The 23,832-nt window shown below is 42.9% G+C and overlaps 1 protein-coding gene and 1 pseudogene across 1 annotated transcript; both read left to right on the top strand.

Annotated features, from left to right (window-relative positions):
- The first annotated feature begins 6,651 nt into the window (after positions 1-6,651).
- Positions 6,652-7,455, top strand: LOC136173270 (acidic leucine-rich nuclear phosphoprotein 32 family member B pseudogene; annotated as a pseudogene).
- A 5,163-nt stretch (positions 7,456-12,618) lies between these two features.
- HRG (histidine rich glycoprotein) lies at positions 12,619-20,758 on the top strand. Its single transcript, XM_065942093.1, has 7 exons — positions 12,619-12,810; positions 14,552-14,668; positions 15,440-15,530; positions 16,670-16,836; positions 17,799-17,879; positions 18,590-18,691; positions 19,904-20,758. Exons 1-7 carry the CDS (start codon positions 12,619-12,621, stop codon positions 20,756-20,758), a joined length of 1,605 nt encoding a protein of 534 aa, XP_065798165.1.
- The last annotated feature ends 3,074 nt before the right edge of the window (positions 20,759-23,832 follow it).

Raw genomic sequence — 23,832 nt, 5'->3', positions numbered from 1 at the left:
AAGTAGAGGATTCCTGGGGGCGTACTGTCCTGCAGGAGATGTGAGGTGATGGGAACAGAGAACAGCAAAACAGTTCAAACTTAGAGCAGGCTAATAAAGTAAGTTTTTTGGACTCCTCTTGGTCTCATGTTGCCCAGAAATGGAAATAAAGCTCAACAGTTCACTTTGCACAGTGGGCTACCCCCTTCCTAAACCATCCAAGGCCTCATGCCATGCATAGATGCCTCTCTCTTTGTAATGACTTCTTACTTTTAGCCAAGTGTCTCTGATGTAGGGCCTTACGAATATCTTCATCATTCTGATGTTGACCTAAAACAAATAGACTGAAGATATCTCTCCAGCAAAGATGGATTTATTTAAGGGATAGTAGAGGACTGTGATTTGGGATCTGCAACCGTGGAGAGCCACACCAAGTCCCCAAACAGCAAGAGAAGGAGAAAGCCTTCATAGAGAGGAAAATGAAGTTGGGAGGGCCACACTAAACAAAAAGTCCATGGTTTTTCATTGGCTGAGTCCTTGCCAGGAAAGGAAAGTCTTTCTTCTTCCTCTTGGGCTGTACTGTTGTCACAGGTGAGAGGTCCTCCTTCTGGCTCCCAACTCTATTTAATTGAGGTTTCCGGTTTATAATTTTTTTACATTTCTCCCCTTTTGATCAAGATCTTTCTCTGAAAACACCATCGATCAAGAGTTGGGTTTCCTGACTTCCATGGCTTTTTGTCATTCATTGTCAGGAAGGACCTCTCCTGAGTATAATGTCTCAAATTGGAGGGAAAGCACAAAGATTACAAACCTATTAAGGTTGCATTTAAATGACATGAAAGGGTAGGGAACTCTCAAGTCCTTTCATCTAAAGTTCATATTTTATCAAGATCCTAGACATTGGATCATCTGAAGCATTATATCATCAAAATTCTGTTAACAAACTTCTAATAGGCCTGGTCTGAGTATCTTTGGAAAGTTGTCTCATCAGATGTCATCTGCTTCAGTTCTGGGAAAGTTTTACCCTCAGGTCACCAGATGATGGGTAGGTCCAATTAGGGTTTGGTACTTTCATTAGATGTATCATGTTAATCCAAGAGTCTTTTCTTTGGAGTTTGGTGGCCCAAGAGCTGGTTAGCAGTACCTGATAGAGGCTTTTCCATGAGGTTGAAGGAGAGTTCTTCTGGCGACGTCTTTTCAAACCAGACAAAATCTCCAGGTTGCAAGGTATGATGTTTAAGGTCTTTTTCTCCCAAGGGCACACCGTGAAAAGATTGCTTTACCGAAACATGGTTATTTTTAATAGGAACAATTAGCCCTTTGCAATATTGGAATGCCTCTCCTTTATCAGCTGTGGGTCAAAAGAAGCAGGAGCCAAGTGTATTGGGTGTCTTGTGACCATCTCAAAGGGTGCAAATTATGAGTTCCAAAATGGGCAGATCAGAGATCTAACGAGACCAATAGCAATGCTTTTGGCCAAGGTAGCTGGAGGGCCTCTACAGACTTTTCCAAGTGAGTCTTAATGATGTTTTCAAGTCAGAGGATTGAGGGTGGTGACCACAATGATAGTGTAAAAGCGACCAAACAGCACATATTTATCAAAACATCTGGCAAGTAAACTGTGTTCCTCGATCACTCTGAAGTTTGAGAGGAGTTCCCCAGGTAGGGAGAATCTTTTCTAGGAGGACTTTAGCCACAGAAGAGTCAGTAGCCTGTCTACAAGGGAAGGTTTCAGTTTAGTGTGAAAACATGCAGACTGTGACTGAAATATTCTTATACTCATCAGATGGAGCAAGCTGCATGGAATCCATTTTTCAGGTCCAGTAGGCAGTTTAATAAAATATCTGAGAAAAGTATGAACAGGCTTCTGTAGGTTGTACTTTGGACAAGTGGGACAAGTGAGTTAGGTATGTTTTGTGCCTTACTAGTGTTTTCCCACCAATATTGGTTCATGGCGTTATTTTGTCAGGATATCATTGGTTTAATGCATGTACAGTGGTGAGAAGTGGGAATATTAGAGTCACCAGTAGAACTGGGCTGCTATGTGGTCCAAACTAGAGGTTTCTCTTTATTTCTGAAAAATCTTGTTTTTTTCTTTTTCTGAGGCCAGTTTTGGGGCCTCGGTAGCCAGTTTTTCTAATTATCACTTGAGAAATATCCCTTTGGAACATGACAGGGGTTTGGCTGCTGTGGGTCCCTTTAAAGGCAACACTCTGTGCAAAAATCTCAGAAAGGTGAATTTCCCTTACTTCCCAGAAAGTCAAGTTTAGAATGCCCTGGGGATCTTAATAATAGCTAAAGCAATAGGTCAAAGCAGTCCTTTTAATAATTCCTAAACATAGGAGCCATTTAAAAATTTTATTTCCAGAGAAGTAAGGAACACACATTTTCCCCCATGGCACTCTAAAATTATGAGCTACTCTGAAAGCATAGCTACTATCAGTATAAAGAATGGCAGTTTTGTCCATGGCTTAAGAACAAGCCTGTATATGAGCATATAATTCAGCCTGTTGGGCCAAAGTAGCCTTAGGTAAAGATGCTGCTTCACCCTCCTGAAAAGGAGATCAAAAGGTATTCCCAACACAATATTTGCCATTGTCACCTTTAAATAAAATCCATCAGCAAACCACAAGAAACTAGTGTTACCCAATAGAATTTCCTATAGATCATTAAAGGGATCAAGTTTATCAGCGTTAAGCAGTCCTGAAGAACTTTGTCAGTGATGGAGGGCAGAACCGCAGCCAGGTTAAGGCTATCACAACATAAAAGAGTTATGTGAGCAACAGTTAACAAAAGGACTTCATAACAGGTGAGGTGACTGGCTGAGAAATGTTGAACATGATAAGAGTTCAGGAGGCTTCTAATTGTATGAAGTACAAAAATAGTTAACAAGTATCCCACGACAATTTTCTCAGTGGTCTTAACCAAAAGTGCAGTGACTGTAATAGCTCTAAGGCAAGGGAGGCATCCCTCTGTCACAGGATCCAGTTGCTGGCCATAATACCCTGTGAGTTGATGGTGGCCCCTGTGTATTTGGTGAGTACCCTAAGGCATTCCCTTCCTCTTCACATACAAAAAGGAAAAGGGGAATCTGATCACTGGGATGCCCAAAGTCAGGTGAGAGTTCATCAGACTCTCCTTTAAGGCCTCGAAGACTGTGTTGCCATTTCTTCCCACAAAACTGCAGCCTTTATTGTTGAGTAAAACATAGAGGTTTGGCCATAAGAAAGAAATTTGGAATCTAATCTCATTAATAACCAACTAGCCTGAGAAAACCTCACAGCTGTGCTTAGTTTTAGGTCTGATGGGATTTAGGACACTGTGAGGTCTTATCTGGATCTCAGTACAGACCTTGTTCTGTTATCACATGCTCTAAATATCAAACCTGGGTTTAGACAAGCTACAATTTTTCTTTGACAACCTTAAGTCCCTTTAAGGCTAAAAGTTTTAGCAAGTAGATGCTGTCTTCCTATGAGAAGACTTGAGAAAGACAGCAAAGAAGCAAAGGATCCACTTTTTACTTTTACTTTGTTGCAACAAAGTAAAACCCCTAAGGAACTTTACATCATCCAGATCAGCCTTCAGTCCAGAGAAACCCCTGGCAGTCACTGGTTACGTACGTAAGACTCTGCACTTTCACTGCCAAGGGCAAGGACTCAATCCCTGGTCAGGGAATTGAGATCTCACAAGCCCATGGTGCGGCCAAAAAACAAAAGAAAGAAAGAATATTTCAGATCAGCCTTCAGAAGGACTGTCAGTATGACCTTGAGGCATTGCTTTCCAGGAGAACTTTTTTCTTCCCAAGTAAAGACAAAAAGGTACTGGCTAGCTTCATTAACTGGAATACTGAAGAATGCACTGCATAAATCAATTACAGTAAAAAAAAAAATTTACTTCCGGTGATAATGGATGTTAGCAAGGTATGAGGGATAACAATGTTGCTTATTACTCAGAGGTCCTAGACAAATCTCAACACTTGGTCCTTAGATTTTCTCACCAGTAATATGGGAAGTATGCAGGAGCTATTAATGTACAAGGGAAAACGAGGCCTTGGGCCTTGTAATCTTCTATTATGGGCTTTATGCCTTGAAGGGTTTCTTTACAAATAGGGTACTGATTAATTCTGGGAAGAAGTTTTGAGGAATCTACTTGAATCTTCATGGGAAGTATGCTGTGGATTGAGCCCATAAAAAAGTGGTAGCTGATTCAATAGAGACAAATGATCAGTGTTTCCAGAATCTGCTCTACTACTGTCAGAGATGGAACAAATAAAAGATCAAAAGATCATTTAATTCACCTCATGGGTCACTTTGATGATGACTGTCAGTTTTCTAGAATTATGTCCCTCTTTTTGGAGAAAGACATTCCAGTATCTTTCTCTAAGAAGTCTCTAATAAATTAATGAGAGCAGAGGACAGGGAAGCCTGGAGTGCTGCAGTTCATGGGGTCGCAAAGAGTCAGACTCGACTGAGCAGCTAAAATGACTGAGAGAAACTAAGGGGAAAAGTGTGGATATCTCTCAAAAGGCCTAAACAAAAGGGAATGAGTTCAGACGCAGGAACCTCTTGAGGCTCACTGGAGTGTCCCACTGTCTGAACTGTTTTAGTGCTTCAAGGCAAGGTCTATCTATTAGCTTTGGGTTGAGTACAAAGAACATATTCTAAAGGAAATCAACCCCAGAAACTCATTGGAAGGACTGATGCTGAAGCTCCAGTACTTTGGTCACCTGATGAAAAAAGCCAACTCATTTTAAAAGACTTTGATGCTGGAAAAGATTCAGGACAGGAGGAGAAGTGGGTGACAGAGGATGAGATGGTTAGATAGCATCACCGACTCAATGGACATGAGTCTGAGCAAAGTCCAGGAGGTAGTAAAGGACAGTAGAGTCTGGCATGTTACAGTCCATGGGGTTGCAAAGATTCGGACATGAATTAGCAACTGAATAACAACAACAAAGAGTATGGCTCTAGTGTAAGTCAACTACATACTTCAATAAAACATATATATTAAGAACAAAAATAGTATGGCTCTAGTGTCATTTAGGGCTGGAAAAGATTCATTCCCAATCCAGAAAAATGTTTTTCTAAGGCATTTAAGAGGGGTTATTGGGAAGAGCTCCTATAGTTCTTCGGAGCTTCATCATCGACAATCAGGAGGATGCTGGAAAGGCTGATTAGAGGGCTGAGGGTACCTAAAGCAGTTAAATTTGTAACAATCTCTTTTCCAAAGTCCTGGTCCTTTGCAATCGTAGAGGAAGCCAGGAAGTTTTTCATTTCATATAGGTGCCTTCATTTGTTGGAGTTGAATATTAAGATTTTGGCTGTTTTCCTTGGAGGTGACTCATCTAGAGAATGAGAAAGCTGATTTGCCAGATTCACTAAATCTGAGCAGACATAGTTGCCTTCTATCCTGATCCTTCTTTTAGAAGAGAAAGATCCTGGTTCAACCCATTAATAAACATAGAGTTATAAGCTACCTAGGTGGAATCAACTTCGTATAGAAGACCAGAATCTGAAGTCTACTGTGATATTCATGAACCGGTTCATCAGAGTTTTGCTTGCAAGCCTGGATTTCGTTCCCATCAACAGACTTTCGAAAAGCCCTAGGAATTTCTTACTGAGGTTGCTTAGAGATTGCCTGAGCCTGATCATATGTTATAGTAAATTAGTGGACTGGACTCCCAGTTGTAATTCTAGAGACTTTTCAGGACTTCCCGAGTTAGTGGTTTTCATTCAATACTGGACCTGGTCTTCACCAATGAGCATATGAATTAGCTGATAAAAGTCAGAGAAGCCAAGCTGGTAAGGGAGTAGGGGGAGTTTCAGAGAAAAGAAAGCTTGGTGGGAGAACTTGTCTGAGGGATTGGAAGATATATTGGGGGCACAGGCATCATAGAAAAGAAAGAAGAATGTGATGCCAGAGTCAAAGCCTGGGACAAAGAAACCAAGGAAGAAGAGCCTCAGACTTTGGGAGCCCTTTTATCTTTCTTCCATCACTTGTTTGCCTCAGTTAATCTTTTGTAGAGACAATTTCAGACTCCTGATAACAGTTAAGAAGTCTCAAAATAATGAGTGAAATTAGCATACCACTCAGTTCTGGAAATTTTTTACCTACTGTAGTACAGTTTGATTTTAAGGAAATTAAATTTGTGAATTTCAAAAGTCCACCACAAGGGCCACTGAATTCTAAATTGCCTTGGTCAATCCATTTACTTAGTTAGAAATGAATATGAGGGCCTCTGCCCGAGTCGGGCGTCTAGGGGGTCCGGGCGGGTTTCGGCCGGGCTCGCGGGCCGGGAGGCCTCTGCCCTACACGTGCTACAGGCCGTCGACCGAGGCCAGCGCTGGCCTGCCGCGGCGGGTGGGCCTTTTAAGGACCGTCTTTCTTCTCTTTCCCTGGTCCTCCTCGAGACCTAGAGCAGCTTCCTGCAGCCCTCGCGGGGGAGGGGGAGGCAGCCCTCGCGCCGCTGCCAAACCCCCTCTTCGGGTTCAAGAACTTGTCCTGGACAATTGCAAATCAAATGATGGGAAAATTGAGGGCTTAACAGCTGAATTTGTGAACTTAGAGTTCCTCAGTTTAATAAATGTAGGCTTGATTTCAGTTTCAAATCTTCCCAAACTACCTAAGAAGTTGAAGCTTCGAAAACTGAAATGAAATTTAGGCAACAAATAGCTTGAGCTCAGTGACAACAGAATCTGTGGCGGCCTGGATATGTTAGCAGAAAAACTTCCAAATCTTACACATCTAAACTTAAGTGGAAATAAACTGAAAGATATCAGCACCCTGGAACCTTTGAAAAAGTTGGAATGTCTGAAGAGCCTGAATCTGTTTAACTGTGAGGTTACTAACCTGAATGACTACGGAGAGAGTGTCTTCAAGCTCCTGCCCCAGCTGACCTATCTGGATGGCTATGACTGAGAGGATTGTGAAGCCCCAGATTCAGATGCTGAGGTGGATGGTGTGGATGAAGAAAAGGATGATGAGGAAGGAGAAGATGAGGATAAGGAGGAGGATGAAGACGGCGAGGAAGAAGAGTTTGATGATGAAGAGGAGGACGATGAAGATGAAGATGTAGAAGGGGAGGAGGATGAAGATGAAGTCAGTGGGGAGGAAGAAAAATTTGGACAAGATGGAGAAGTTGATGAAGATGATGAGGATGAGGATGAAGACGAAGATGAAGAAGAGGAAGAAAGTGGGAAAGGTGAAAAGAGGAAGAGAGAAACAGATGATGAAGAAGAAGATGATTAATAAGACCCCAGTAACCTGCAAAAAAAAGAACTGTTCAGTATTGGTTGGACTGCTGACATGCATTTGGTAGCTGTTTTGTTTTTTTTTTTTTTTAAGAAAAAAAAAAAAAAGGTAGCTGTGATGCAAACCCCAGGACACCCACCCACCCAACGAGCCAAAGAATAGTTCCTGTGACATTCCACCTTCCTCCATTTAGTCCCTTTTGGAAATCCACCACCAAGCTTGGGGACTTCACCCCAACAAAATTGTAAGCGTTGTTAGATTTTTGTGTAAGACTTGCTATAGCGTGGATAACTGTAATTGGTGAGTCAACTGTCCGTGGCTACCAGTTACACCAAGATTGTAACAGCATTTTTACTTTCTGTACAATGAAGAAGCTTTGTAAATAAAATCTTAACATTATGAAAAAAAAAAAAAAAGAAATGAATATGAGGAAGGTATTTAGACATAAAATCAGCAGGACTCTCTGTAATGGGGGGCACCTTGAAAAATACTTATATAACTGGGATCCCATTTCTTAGAGTTTTTCCTCTACAGTAAAGAACAATTTCAAACAGCTCGAATATCTTATAGCACAAACAGCTCAAACAGCTAGCAGGCTGATCCCAGCCAGTCTTAAGGAGATAGCTTGGTTCTAAAGGATCCAGTATATGTATCTGTGTGTGTGTGTGTGTGTGTGTGTGTGTGTGTGTATGCTTGGTCGTGTCCGACTCTTTGTGACCCCATGGACTGTAGCCTGACAGGCTCCTCTGTCCATGGGATTTTCCAGGCAAGAATATTGGAGAGGGTTGCCGTTTCTTCCTGCAGGAGATCTTCCCCATGCAGGAATCAAACCACATCTCCTGCATCTTTTTGCATTGGCAGGCAGATGCTTTACCACTGAGACACCTTGAAAGTCTGAAGGATCCAGACTGTAGGGCTTTTTAAAGCCAGTCTCCAGAAGACAGTGCTTCCAAAGGAATATGTCAAAGGCTGAAAAACTCCGCACTGATTCAGAAAAAAATCCCCTGTTCCCCAAGGAATGAGTCAAAGGATATCCAGCTTCAGGAGAAGCAGCCTTTGTTCCAAAGGGAATAGGTGAAGGTTAGCCACATTCAGTGAAACAGCCTGATCTCAAATTAGGCAGAAGTGCCAACTTCACATGCAGAATAAGGCCTTAACCAGAAAGAGGGAACCTTTAAATAGATGAATGAAGCCTGGAGCTTTGGATTACAAGGAGATCCAGCCAGTCCATCCTAAGGGAGATCAGTCCTGAGTATTCATTGGAAGAACTGATATTGAAGCTAAAACTCCAGTACTTTGGCCACCTGATGTGAAGAACTGACTCATTGGAAAAGACCCTCATGCTGGAAAAGATTGAAGGCAGGAGGAGAAGGGGACGACAGAGGATGAGATGGTTGGATGACCTCACCGACTCAATGGACATGAGTTTGGGTAAATTCCAGGAGTTGGTGATGGACAGGGAGGCCTGGCATGCTGCAATCCATGGGGTTGCAAAGAGTTGGACACAATTGAGTGACTGAACTGAACAAAGCAAAGAAGGTATAAGCTCAAATCCAGGAGAAAGCTATACCTTCAAACTCCTGGGCAGGAAAAACCATGAACAACAATTGGTTCGACTGTGGATACCACACCTGTTTGCTCACCAACCCTGGAGCTGCTGGGCATCTTCTCTGGGCCTTGTACAGGCCACCAAAATGTTGGCCTGAAACAAATACACTGCTAGCTACCTCTCCAGGGAAGATGGATTTATTTGGGATCAGCAGAAAACTGCAATTTAGGGTTTGTAAACTCAGAGAGCTGCAGAGAACTCCCCATACAGCAAGGGAAGGAAAACTTATAAAGAGGAAAAGAAAGTTGAAGCGCGGTAGTAAACAGAGCCCGTGACTTTCCATTGGCTGGGCCATTGCCAGGACAGAAGTCTCTCTTCTTGTTTGTTGGGCTCTGCCACTGTCACAGGGCATGAATGCTCCCCGTTCTGGTTTCCCAACTCTATGTAGTTGAGATTTCTGTTAATTTTTTACAAAAGCATAGTGTGATTCTTCTGATCAAATAATATGAAAATTAAAGGATATCAAGAGACTGGGATTCATCAGCACTTCACTCTTCCTTTATTCCACAATCATTTCAGCACCACGTATTGGTCAGATATTGTCTGCAAAACCTTCCACTTGAAGGTGGATTTTTTTTCTTACGTGTCTGAACAGTCTTCAAGCCGTGCTGCTGCTGCTGCTAAGTCCTCTGACACCTTGATCTTGGACTTCTTAGTCTCTAGAATTATGAAAGAAATTACTTCTATTGTTTAAGCCACCCAGTCTGTGGTACTTTGTTCTGGAAGCCCTAGCAAACTTATACTACAGGGAATTTGCAGATATGACTATTCTCCTCCTTCCCGGGAGCTGTTTCCCAAAAGAGGTTCATATGCCTTGGTATAATTTGCTTAAGAGCAATAGACAACATTCACACACTATTATCCTCATCTGCCTCCTTTAAGATAGAAAAATGACTCAGTCGGGGTATCAGTTGGTGTCTTTGACCCTATTTCAGTCAGGGTCTAGCAAGAAACATAACACATCGCTAGTACACTATTTGTCTTTAAGGTTCGATAAAGCAGGTGGAAGGGACTTCCCTGATGGTCTGGGGCTTGGGACTCTGTGCTTCAAATGCAGGGAGCATAGTTTGGATCTCTGGTCAGGGAACTAACAGCCCATACACCACATGGCAGGGCCAAAAAATAAAGCAAAGAGAAGAGAAAGCATGGCTCTCATGACCACCCCTAGGTCTTAACACAACAGTTCAGTTCAGTTCAGTCACTCAGTGGTGTCCGACTGTTTGCGACCCCATGGACTGCAGCACGCCAGGCCTCCCTGTCCATCACCAACTCCAGGAGTTTACTCAAACTCATGCCCATCGAGTTGGTGAGGCCATCCGACCTTCTCATCCTCCATCGTCCCCTTCTCCTCCTGCCTTCAAGCCTTCCCAGCATCAGGGTCTCTTCAAATGAGTCAGTTCTTCTTACCAGGTGGTCAAAGTATTGGAGTTTCAGCTTCAGCATCAGTCCTTTCACAACAGTGTTCAGGAGAAGCTGACTCTCAAGTGCCCTCTTCCATCCCTTCAGTGTTCCCATCTCTTTCCCTCCACCAGCATTTGACTCACCCAGGGCACTCAGTATTGGGTGCGGCCAATACAGCAGGTGTAGTAATCCTGCTGCTGCTAAGTCGCTTCAGTCGTGTCCGACTCTGTGCAACCCCATAGACAGCAGCCCACCAAGCTCCCCTGTCCCTGGGATTCTCCAGGCAAGAGCACTGGAGTGGGTTGCCATTTCCTTCTCCAATGCATGAAAGTGAAAAGTGAAAGTGAAGTCGCTCAGTCGTATCCGACTCTTAGCGACCCCATGGACTGTAGCCCACCAGGCTCTCCCGCCCACGGGATTTTCCAGGCAAGAGTACTGGAGTGTGTTGCCATTGCCTTCTCCACATAGCCATTCTAAATGGGTGTAAATGGTATTTCAACATGGTTTTGATTTGTATTTCTCTAATGGTTCATGACTAGAAAAGCCTAATTAAGGAGTTCAACCTGTTCTCCATTGAAACATAATACAGTTGTGCTCTAATCAATGACCTTCCCTTCCCTCCCTGGGTTGGAGCCGCTGAGTAACACCTTGGCCAGTTTGCATACAATTCCTGTCATTCTAAATTACACTGAAGCCATCTGTTTTGGATATTTAAAAGCTAGTGTTACTAATATTAAAGGTACAATCTCAAGTATAATTCAAAACGGATTCATTCCCCTTTTAACACTCACTACATCAGACTACGACTCTGGGAAGTGAGGTCTCATTCCATACACCTTCCCCATGGCTTCTCTCTTCAAATTCTTTCCCTTCCCTTGGGTTGTGTCCAAAGCCCAACCAGTTCTCAGCCTTGACTGCACATTGGGAAAACTACCAACACATGGGTCCACCCCGAAAGCCCCTGGTTTAATTGCTCTGGGAGAAGGCTTGGACATAAGGATGTTGAAAAGCTCCTTGGGTGACTCCAATATGAATTCAAGGCTGAGAACTATGGCCGTAGACTCTGACACTTCAAGCAGACTGGGGAGGAAGGCAGGTGCTGTAAGACACTAGTTGTGGGGAGGCAACCTGGGCTGACTTCTCCTCATCCTTCCTGATGCTGCTGGGCTCTACTGGATGAGGGATCTGTGCAGTCATACTGTTTTTTCAGGAAGGGTGCAGATGGGGGATTAGCTTAATCTCAACCCTAACCCCCAGTGCTGGGTCCCTCACCCAATGGTATATGCCCTCTAACCCTATCTCTGGGAAGGGCATCAAATGACTTGACTGCTACCTTCACCACCTTCCTCTTCCACATGAACTAATACTCTTTAGCATACTTTAAGGGTCACAGAGAACTGGAATGACATGAGTGTGCTCCCAACTTTTTCCCAGGTGATAATGAGCAGGATCCTGTGAGGCTCCGGGCACAAAGTTTTCTGTGTCCCCCATTTCTTTGATTACAGGGAACAGCCTTCATTTAGCCTCCATGACCTTCCCTGACTTTCAATTCAAGCAGTTGTTAATTTGAAAAGGGAGGGGATTCCCAGGTGGTGGTAGTGGTAAAGAACCTGCTTGCCAACGCAGGAGATGTAAGAAAGAGGTGTGGATTTGATCACTGGGTGGGGGAGATCCCCTGGAGGAGGAAATGGCAACCCACTCCAGTATCCTTGCCTAGAGAATCCCATGGACAGGGGAGCCTGGCGGGCTGTGGTCCATGGGATCACATAGAGTCAGACATGACTGAAGTGACTTAGCACGGACCGGGGTTCAAGACCAGGGAGAAATAGTCAAGAGTAGCCTGGGCCTAGGTCCTGTTTCCTCTTCAACAATTACATACAACAATACCTTTAAGCTGTTTTGCAGATACTGAAACCCACTCCAGGTGGGAGAAGTTAACAATTAATGATGGTATGCTGCCTCCAAATACACAGACCCCAGACCTGTCAGGCCTGAAGGCTGATGATGCTGACTCCTACTTACCTTACCTTGAACCCATTAGAAGAATGACCATAAACTGATCACAGCCTCCCTGAACAATTACTATAAAACATCTCACTGTCTTCCCCACGTTGGGACACGTGGTTTTGAGGGTATTAGCCTCAAAACGAGGCATGTTTTAAACATGGCATGTTTCAACTTTCTGTCCCCAGGGCCCACTAATCATTTACAGAGTGTTGACAGATATCTGAACCAGGGGTCAAGGTGAACATCCCCAGTTACATAACAAAAATGTATAAAATCTTGCATAATCACTTGTGTGTGCATTTTAGAAAATTTGTGTAAACTTCTCTGCTGTGGTGACCCAGAGCAAGGGATGCTTTTCACATTTTAACAAGATGAAGGTACTCACTGCAGCACTGCTGTCCATCCTTCTGATCACACAGCAGTGTTCTTGTGTTGTGAATCCCACAGGCTGCGATGCCGTTGAGCCTGTGGCTGCAAAAGCTCTGGACCTGATCAATAAAGGACGGTGGGATGGCTACCTTTTCCAGCTGCTGCGGGTCGCTGATGCCCATTTGGACAAAGTGGTGAGGAGCCTCCCATGGCAGAGCTGAATGGGGCGGTGATGGACCAGGGCCAAAGGAGACGCTAGCTCCTAAACCTGCCACTTTGCACAGTGGATTGGTTTTGTTCAGGGTTGTCGGTTTCATTTCTGGGCTGCTCTGTGCTGTACTGCGTTCAGTCACGTCTGACTCTTTTCGACCCTGTGGACTGTAGCTCGCCAGGCCCCTCTGTCCACGGGACTTCCCAAGCAAGAATACTGGAGTGGGTTGCCATTTCCTCCTCCAAGGGATCTTCATCACCCAGGAATAGAACCCGTGTCTCTTGTGTCTCCTGTATTGGCAGGCAGATTCTTTACCGCTGTGCTACCTGGGAAGCCCTCAGGGCTGCCCTAACTGTTCTTTTATCCTTTGAATTAATATTTGTTACTAGTATGTCCTGGACTTCCCAGGTGGCACTGATGGTAAAGAACCCTCATGCCAATGCAGGAGACACAGGGCACGTGGGTTTGATCTCTGGGTCGGGAAGATCCCCTGGAGGAGGGCATGTCAACCCACTCCAGTATTCTTGCCTGGAAAATCCCATGATAGAGGAACCTGTTGGGCTATAGTCCATGCGGTCACAAAGAGCTGGACATGACTGAAGCTACTAAGCACAGTCATTATGTCCTTGATCAGCCTCTAAATACTTATAAGCACTTAGGCAGAGCCCAATCAATGGCTAAGTGCTATAAGAGAAAAATTATAATAAGCTATGGGCCTTGCTCTCAAGGAAATAATCATCAGCTCTCATACACACATAGATGAACTGGGTAAGATGGGACACACTCAGGGGACCAAGTGAGTGAAATAAATGCTGGAGGGATCAAATAGAAGATCAATTATCATGGATGGGAGAAGGCTTCATTTGGATCCTGAAGAATGAGCAGTATTTGAATAACATAATAGCTTGGATAATGGCCTTCTAGGAGAACTCCTGGTATACCACCTCTGTGTGTGTAGGGAATCTGGAAAGAAGGTATGGAGAAACAGACAAAGGCAGAGGGGTTCCAGAGGTTCTCTGTGGGTTTTAGAACAGCCGTCATCTTGGAAGAGAGACATTCCTTAAGCCAAAGACTAAGGAAATAAATAATGGCATCTCTGATTAGACAAAGGAGGTAGAGGGACAGAGCTAGTTTGTAAGAGAAGAGAGTGAATTGAGCTTAGGGCAAGTTGAAATCAAGACAAGAAATCTGGGATTCCCCTGATGGTCCAGTGGTTAGGACTCCGAGTTTCCACTGTAAGGGGAACAGGTTTGATCCCTGGTCAGGGAATTAGCATCCCACATGCTGCCAAAGGAAAAATAAAAGAGTCAATCTATTTAAAAAAGAAGAAGAAGAAGAAGAAGCCCAAGTTCAGGACCAGAACAGGATGAGAGGACACAACTGCACATATAGAATGGAGGCCATAATATGGCTGTCATCGCTTATATTCTAGTCTTGTACCTTCAATACTTCCACCCAAACCAACACTACTGCCTTTTTGTGACTGCTCTTTAAAATTCATGGGCAGAAGCAACATTATGACCAGTTAAAAACTCTCTGATGCTTTTTATTAAATAAACAGATCAAATGATATAAAGGTAGGGCACCTGCAATGACTTGTAGATTGACTTGTAGAGAGGAGTAGAATGACAGGAATTCTATTTAAGAAATAAAGAGCTTATTTTTATTGGAAAACTCTGGGTTTCCACATACCACCCAGCCATTGCTTTCTTGACATTCCCCAGGAATCCACAACTGTCTACTATTTAGTCTTGGATGTGAAAGAATCTGACTGTCCAGTCCTATCCAGGAAGCACTGGGATGACTGTGAGCCAGATGTTTCTCGTCGTCCATCTGAAGTAGTAAGTAAACCGGGTACCATTCCTCTCCTCTTAGCATTCCTGACTTCTATCAATAGATAGAAGCAGAAATATCTTCTTGCCCAGGGTGGTTGCACACCTGGGCTTACACAGTAAGACAATAAGAACAAAACTTCTGCCTCATGGCTTATAAGGACTATGTTGACTTCGAGTAATAGTTTCTTGAGCGCCACACCGGGAAACCAGTTCAGGAAAAGTCAGTAGGGCTTATGGTCCCATGTCATAGCATGACCAGCTGTGAGACCTTGGGCAAATCACCTAATGTCTAAGATCCTCTGAACCTGTAACGGTGAATACTGGTCTCCCTAACAGAAATGGCCAAAGGGATTAGTTACAGTCACCATGAGGAATAGAGTCTTGTTCTGCATATTGTACATGGGTTCTCAGAGCCCAGGCTCTCTGCCACAGAGGAAGATGCAAAGATAAATCAGCAAAGATATAAGATTTCAGTTCCAGAAAATAAGATGACTACATACCAGCAGTTTTAGCTTTTTTTTCCCTTGAAAATGTTTGGGATATGGCCATGATCTCTTTCAACACTTTCTCTGTGGTTTTCATGAGGGCTTTGGATGCTTGTAGCATATCCAGCTCACAGAACTATGCTAAGAAAATACAGGTTTTTGAGAGAGGGTATGGTGAGAGGAAGCACAATAATTTCAAATGGATAGTAGGAGCATGCTGCCTCATGTTTTGTTCCCTCGGGTCAACCTAAGGAAAGAAGTAGGTGATAAAATAAACGTCTCTTTCTTACAGGTGATTGGACAATGTAAGGTAATCGCTATAACACATCTGGCTGGATCTGAAGATCTTAGAGTGAATGACTTTAACTGCACCACAAGTTCTGGTATGATTGTCTGTTAAAATGCTAATTAATTCTAGGTTCATACAAAATTCAATCAAACAGTGGTATTCATCATAGAAGTCTACGAAGTATGTATCAGAAATGGTTCTTGCCCTTGTGGATGCAATTATTACTTGCTCTTTTGAGAAGAAAAGAGAGGTTTTTCCCTATTACTGGCACATCTTCTTTTATAGAAATTCAACATCTAAAAACAGACATTTATAAAGGGCTGTATGACATCATTTTAGAGAACATAGGCTCTGGGGTCTGATTTGACTTTGAACCCCAACCTCAACACTTACTACTTTTATGGTCTTAAGGGCAAGTTACTTCTTCAAGCTTTCCTCCTTTGTAAAATGAGGATAACAATAATATTAACCCTTCAGGTTCTTCCCAGAATTAAATAGATAGCCTGTGTAGTACACTTTGCAAAGTACTTAGCGTTCAAGTATTGACTTCAACAACTGAAAGTTACATATGTTCACAAAGCAGTTATACATATATTAACTTGTTTAATCTCACAAGACTATGAAGTAAAGATTGTGATACTTTTTATTTTAGATACAAAATAAGCCTCAAGGAGATTCAATGACCCAGCCTGGGGAATAGAGCCAAAGTGTGGCAAAGACATGACCCTATTCTACTGGGGCTGACTCTAAATTACACACCTTTTAAATTCACCTTTTCTAAAGAATGATCACAGAATGTCTTTTAAAATAATTAATCTTAACATGGTTCAATATATAAAAATTCGATAGTCAAGCAACTCCCTCACAAGGTTGCCATAAAGAAAGATTGAGCTGCATCTTCTCTCTCTGGGCAAAATTTTGTGTTAATGATGCCTCTCTCCTTGGCAGAGACAGGGAAGAGTTCATTAAAATATTAGCACTTTATGAGTGATGGATAGTCATGAATAGGGGTCACAACAGAGACTTGAGCATTAGAAGGATCTGGGTTTAAGTTTAGCTCTGCCACTGATTGACTGACTTGATCTTGGACAAGTTACCCTCCGACCCTCAGTTTCCATCTGTAAAATGGAAGCTATTGTTATTTTTGCCATCACGATTACATGTATCAAGTCCCAACGTTGACATTACTGCTTCCAACTCAGTAACCGCAAAACTGCCAATTTTTTTCTCCAGTCTCTTCGGCACTGGCCAATACAATAGACAGCCCAGTGCTCTTCGATTTCTTTGAGGATACTGAGCTCTACAGAAAACAAGCTGACAAAGCCCTGGAGAAATACAAAAGGGAGAACAGTGACTTTGCTCCTTTCAGAGTGGACAAAGTGAAGAGGGCTATAAGAGCGGTGAGACTCCTCTAATGTTTAGTTAGCATTGAGGGCCCAGGGTCCAACGCAGCAAGTGTGAGCTTGGCAGCCCTGAGCCTCTTTGCTGCCCTCAGTTGACCTTTTAATTTGGGGCCTTTTAAATTGAAGCTCCCTCCTTCAGTTCTTTGGCTTTTGGGGTTGTGGGTATATGTGTGTGAATATTGAACAGAGAAAAGGAAAAACCCAAACAAGGAAGAGGGAAAAACAGAAGCGAATAATAAAACTTACGTGAGTCATTAAAATCATTTGATCCTAATCTCCTGTATTATGATGGAAACCAGAGACTCAGCACCCCTCTTACCACTCCTAGTGGTGTGGCTGGAGTGAAACAGTTCTGCCTCCCAGTCCTGGGCCTCAGTGCTTCCCGTCCAAGCTAGCCTTGCACAGCAGCTAGTTGATGTCGGTCATGCATTTTGTAAATGCAGTTAAATAGATTATGGTGCATGCAAACAATGGAATGAATACACCCCAATTAATGAAAACAACATTTTGAATGTTTATGCACTGGAAAGAGTTTCAAGGTATAGTGCTAATGGAAAAAATAGGTTACAGAACAATACTTAAGACTATGAACCCATTTATGTTAAAAAATTAGATATATGTGTATATGGGCAACATATTTAGGAAAAGGCTTGAAGGAAAAATCCATCAAGTGGATGATAGTGATATCTCTGAGAATGGGAGGCACAAAGGTTGATTTTTCACACTACCCTTAATTATATGCATTAATTGAAACTTTCAATGAAATAGTATTCACCTTATCATTTATGTGATAAATTTTTTAAAGGCAGAGACCATCAGAAAAATGGTGCATATTGGAGATTTTGAATCCTCATAGTACTTTATAGTATGTTGGAAAGTAAGCATCTACCGCTTTTTTTTTTTTTTTTTTTTTTTAACTTTTTATGTTCTTGAAACTGCTTGGATGCAATTTGTTCTAGAGAGGAGGGGAAGGTACCGGTTACTTCCTGGACTTCTCTGTGAGGAACTGTTCCAGTCACCACTTTCCCAGACACTCTCATGTGAGTACAATCAGTGTCTGTGAAATGCTAGGTAACATTCAGAAACCACTTACTATGTGCCAGGCATCCTTCTAAGTGCTTTACATATGTTGCCTTATTAATTCACTGCTGCCCTACGAAGTAGATACTATTTTTATTCCTGATTTACAGATGGAGAAACTAAGGCACAGAGCAGTTAAGTGAATCATGAGAGTATCACATATATTATAAATTTTACATGTTCTTTACCTACACTTAGCACTGGATTTTTTTTCACCCACTAGGATTAAACACTTAAGTAAAACAAATAACTAGCTTGTAATAAGAACTGACACCCAACAGTGCTGTCACTCACGTCACCTCATTTCCACCTCACAGTGACTCCCTGTGACAAAGAGGTAACTGAGGCTCAGCAAAGGGTCCTGCCTGATGTTCACAACCAAGCTGAGGTTAGAATCCAGTCTTCCTGATGCTTAATCAAAGGGATTGTTCCCCTAGTCACTTATCCTTTGATACTCAGGTATCTGCATGAAGATCTCCTTATTTTCTGGAATATCTTACCCTCCTCAGGACACAACTTAATGACTAAACAACAACAACCCTGATTTTTCTAAAGCCTCTTTTCCTTTCCCAAATGTCTGGGAGTTCACAACAAAGCTGGATACCTTCCTACCACCTGCGCATACACACTCAAACACACACACCCTAACAGGTTTATCTCTTCTTTACAGATCTTTGGATTCTGCAGAGCAGATTTATTCTATGATGTGGAAGCCTCTGACTTGGAAACCCCGAAAAACATTGTCACAAACTGTGAAGTATTCAACCTTAAGGTGCGTTGCTTCAGTAGCCTTTGTCATGATCAGTGCCAAACTAGGTGATGTTTTCACACACACAGCATATGTTGTTCTTATGGTTGTTGATGTGTATTGTGTGTGTGTGTGAGAGAGAGACAGACAGAGACGGAAGAGGGAGAAAGAGATGGTGGATGAGGGAGTAGGGATGACAAGGAGGAGAAACACAGAGAGAACAGGGAAAGTACAATTGGGACAGCACAAATTGCTGAGGTGACACCAAAAATATGGATTTTTCCCCCCAAGAATTGAGAAGGGTAAGATTTGCCGGAAAAGTAAAATCATGATTAATTCAACCAACCTCTAATGAATTGAAAGTGGCTCTTGTAGTCAGGACTCCAGTGCTGACAATTTCTAGCTTTCAATATTAGGCATAGAACCTTAAAAATGAATGAGGCTAAAATCTACTATAAAGAGGTATATGGACTAAGACTCAAAACAGTATTTTACATATGTCCCAGAAAGTTTTTATTTGATACCAAGATATTCTTCACAGTGTTTTTTATATCAAAAAACAAACAAACCTGAGCATAATCCAAGTGCCCATGTACCAGCACCACCCCAATGGAGGGGGCAGGCTTGTCACCATGAACATGGCTTCACAGATTTCTTAAAAATTAAAATCTGAACAAGGAAAAGTACAGAGAGGTAGGTGATCATTCTTTAGGAGTAGGAGATGTTTGTACCATAAAACCTGACTCTCATTGAGAATATAAATTATAAGGCATTAATTTTCCAAAGGTTGATCTGTAGATAAGGATCATTTTATAGTATAATTTCATCAGTTTATATTGAGATGGGAAGAATAATAATAAGGAGTGTTTTCACAATATAACATTTATTTCATCTAAAGTACTACCCTTTACCCTGAGATTAAGTTTCCGACTCTGACAAGAGTCAGAAAATAACAAAAATGTTAAAATAATCAAATGTTATTTAATTATTAAAATATTTCTATTGTGAAATAATGATGGTGGTAAATGACAGTTTTGTTTGTAATTTGATTTTGTTTGTTTGTATTTTGAATGTGAGTTGGCTAGAGAAGAATTTGAGAAATCCTTTTTTGATACCCTAATTTTAAAAATAGTTGTGGAATCTAAAAATCTAGATGCCATTGACATAAATTAAATTAAACATTTAGCTTCTTTTTGTGTTACATGATGATATCCACTCTTCTGTTTCTATCATCAGGAGCATAGAAACTTCAGTGGTGTGCAACATCATTTGGGCCGTCCCTTCCACCCTGGTGAGCATGAGCATTTTCCTGCTGGAAGGCCTCCATTTAAGCCCAGAGGATCTAAAGATCATGGTCATCCCCATGAGTCACATAACTTTAGATGCCCGCCTCCTCCAGAACACAAAAATCACTCAGATAGTCTACCATTTCAAGCAAGGGTTCCTCTACCATTTCCCCCTCCAGGGTTAAGATGTCCTCACCCTCCCTTTGGCCCCAAGTGGAACCACAGGCCCCCTCATAACTCTAGTTCTGATGAGCACCACCCCCATGGACACCACCCCCATGGACATCATCCCCATGGACACCACCCCCATGGACATCATCCCCATGGACACCACCCCCATGGACATCATCCCCATGGACACCACCCCCATGGACATCATCCCCATGGACACCACCCCCATGGACATCATCCTCATGGACACCACCCCCATGGACATCATCCCCATGATTTCTATGACCATGGACCCTGTGACCCACCACCACATAGCCAAGGTCCCCAAGACCACCATCGCCGAGGCCGTGGCCCACCACCTAGGCACTCCAAAGAAAGAGGTCCTTGTGACGGACACTTTCGCTTCCACTGGAGACCAATTAGATATATTCACAGACTTCCTTCACTAAAGAAAGGTGAAGTTCTCCCTCTTCCAGAAGCCAATTTTCCCATCTTCTCATTGCCAAACCACAATAATCCCCTACAACCAGAGATTCAGGCCTTCCCCGAGTCAGCCTCTGAATCATGTCCTGGGACATTCAACATTGAATTTCTACATATCTCAAAGTTTTTTGCATATACATTGCCAAAATAAAATCTGATTTCCTTGATGGGGAAAAATGAATCATGTCCTGAATGAGAAATAGAAATAAAAATGTGACCAGTAATGCAAAATTGCAAGTTATTATAACCTTATTTTCATACTCAAGATAGGGCAAAATGTGGGTAGGGGAGGAAATGGCATAAGAATAGACAGACAAAAGGAAAGGAGAGGAAAGACATCAGTGCTACAGATTGGAAGTTAAGTCCGTCACTGGCTACTATATCACTTGAGGCAAATCTCTGATCCTCAAAATTTCTTTCTTTCTTGGATTAAACTCCTTTAATTCTGGCATCTTTCCTCTGCTGGTGCTTATGCTGAGGCTGGATCTACCAAGAGGGAATTTACTGTCACTAAAAGGATTACTCTTATAAAAGTGACCCAAATTCTCTTCCACTTGTTATCCAGTCCCCTAAATTTCCTTTTGGGAAAACAAATTCTCAATTCAATTATTAAGGAAACAAAGCTCATGCTATAAATTGTTTTTTTTTTTTTTTTTTTTTTAAAAGGCTGCAAGCATGAATCATGACCATAAATTCAGGTGCACAAAAAATACAACTTTATTTTTGAAATAGATTAATTTCCATTTTAAGTTGCCATCCTAACTGAGCTAATGGGAAATTTAACCTCAGGCCTTCTTGGACTTTCTGTTACTCCCTACACAAAGCAATTCTAGGGTTTTACTCTCATAGTGCCAAGGTGTTTGTGTGGTAGGCATGAGAAGGAGGTCTGATTCTTCACCACTGGTCCACCAGGTCCCCCTGCTGAGGAAGGCTTACTACTCTGTTCACATGATTTTTAGGTCTAGTTTACCTGCTTTTTTCTGTATCAAACTGGCAATACAGGAGTCTCTGTAAGACAGTTAATGGAATGACTGCCAAGAGGTCCTTCCATATGGTCACATGGCTCTCTCCCTGAGATCCTGCAGCCTCCAGGCTATGTTTCTAGAAAGCAGGGCCGAGATACCCCCTGCTGTCCTTTTCCTATCTTCTCCCCAGAGTAGTCTCAGATAGGAGCTTCTTTTCACTTTATTTATTTTCGCTGCCAAAAGATTCCTTTTTCACACTCAAATCCTCTTTCTTTTTCCTTCTTCCCACATCAAGTCTCAAGTATTTTGTTTTTGTTGTTTAGCTGCTAAGTCATGCCTGACTCTTTGCGACCCCATGAACTGTAACCCTCCAGGTTCCTCCGTTCATGGAATTCTCTAGGTGAGAATACTGGAGTGGGTTGCCATTTCCTTTTCCAGGGTATCTTCCCAACCCAGGGATTGAACCCACCTCTCCAACACTGAAGGTCGATTCTTTACTGCTGAACCACCAGGGAAAATATCAAGTATTCAGACACAGGCTAAGATCAGAAGGAGATAGTGAAGGTCAGGGAAGCCTGACGTGCTGCAGTCCATGGGGTTGCAAAGAGTGGGACATGACTTAAAGACTGAACGACAACAACAAGATTTCAGATTCTCTCCACCTGACTTAATGAACAGTTCTAGGTGTGTGGGTTTGGCAGAAGGAGGTAGATTCTAATGGTGAGGCTGGGGGGCAGAGGGGGGGTGGTGGTCAGGGGTAGGGAAAAAAGCTAAGGGTGAAAGAGTCTAAGTTCTTAGGCTGGGAAGAAAGAGAAATTCACTCTTTCACAGTGTTGTCGAGTGACTTCACTGGTGGTCCAGTGGCTGAGACTCCACGTTCCCAGTGCAAGTGATCCGTGTTCGATCCCTGGTCAGGGAACTAGAGATCACATGCCGCAACTAAGAGTTTGCATGCTGTAGCTACAGATCCTACATACTGCAAAGAAGACAGAAGGTCCTGCATGCCACAATTAAGACTCGATGAGTCAAATAAATAAATAAAAGTAAATATTAAAGAGCAAAAGCAACCCTCCTCCTGCCCCCTCGCCCTCCCGCCCAGAGTGTTATTGAACCTATTTGTGTGCCTGACATCCTGTAAGGCCAAAAAAGAAAGAGTTTGAATCAAAGAAAGGTTTGTTGGTTGAAGAGGCACCAACATGGATGATGGGAGAGCTAGACTTGTGTCAAATTCAATTTATCTTGCTGACTGACCGGGGCACAAGGTTCTGAAAGGGACAAAAGGTAAAGGAGAAGGGATCTTTGTGATTTCAGGATGTCTCAGTTGCAGATCGGAGAAGGCAATGGCACCCCACTCCAGTACTCTTGCCTAGAAAATCCCATGGACGGAGGAGCCTGTTAGCTTGTAGTTCATGGGGTCGGACACGACTGAGCGACTTCACTTTCACTTTTCACTTTCATGCATTGGAGAAGGCAATGGCAACCCACTCCAGCGTTCTTGCCCGGAGAATCCAAGGGACGGGGGAGCCTGGTGGGCTGCCGTCTCTGGGGTCGCACAGAGTCGGACACGACTGAAGCGACTTAGCAGCAGCAGCAGTAGCAGTTGCAGATACCCTGGCCCTGTCTTGTGACAGGATGTGTTCTCGGTGATTGCGATTAATCTATGGGTTCCTGCAAAGCAAATCAGTCAATCAATGTCTTGTGATCCCTCAACTACTCTCTAGGAGAGAGTAATAGCAATGGTTGAGGCATTTTATTTCTCAGGGCCTCTGTGATGGATCAGGAGTTTCAGCTCTTAACTGACTCCCCGCACCGCCCCGCTCCACCTCCCCAGTGTTATATATTTTCAGCCCTCTTGAAGCCAGTTGGTTAAAGCCACAGGACAATCTGGGGTCATAAATCAAGGTATCAGTTTAAAATAAAAGTCATGGTTTAAGATTATATTGGGCTTGCTTTTCCTTTGTTCCTGTACTACCGCACTTCCCTAGTTAGTAATTGTATGAATCTGCTCTTTGGAATTCAGGGAAGGTTTAGAAGACTGAAACTTTTTACAAACAAGAGGCAGGCAGAGGGCACGGGGTGGGGTTCTGTCCCAGGAAGGCCCCGAAGGGTCCGGTTACAACAGGACTTGCCTGTATATACAGGTGCATGCGTGGACGCACGCTCGGTTGCTTCAGTCGTGTCCGACTCTTTGTAACTCCATGGACTGTAGCCCGCCAGGCTCCTCTGTCCATGGGCTTCTCCAGGCAAGAATACTGGAGTG

This window comes from Muntiacus reevesi, chromosome 8, assembly GCF_963930625.1.
Source record: "Muntiacus reevesi chromosome 8, mMunRee1.1, whole genome shotgun sequence".
In the NCBI taxonomy this organism is placed as follows: domain Eukaryota; kingdom Metazoa; phylum Chordata; class Mammalia; order Artiodactyla; family Cervidae; genus Muntiacus; species Muntiacus reevesi.
Note: the sequence above shows the minus strand (reverse complement) of the source record. Positions and strands in the feature narration are given on the sequence as shown.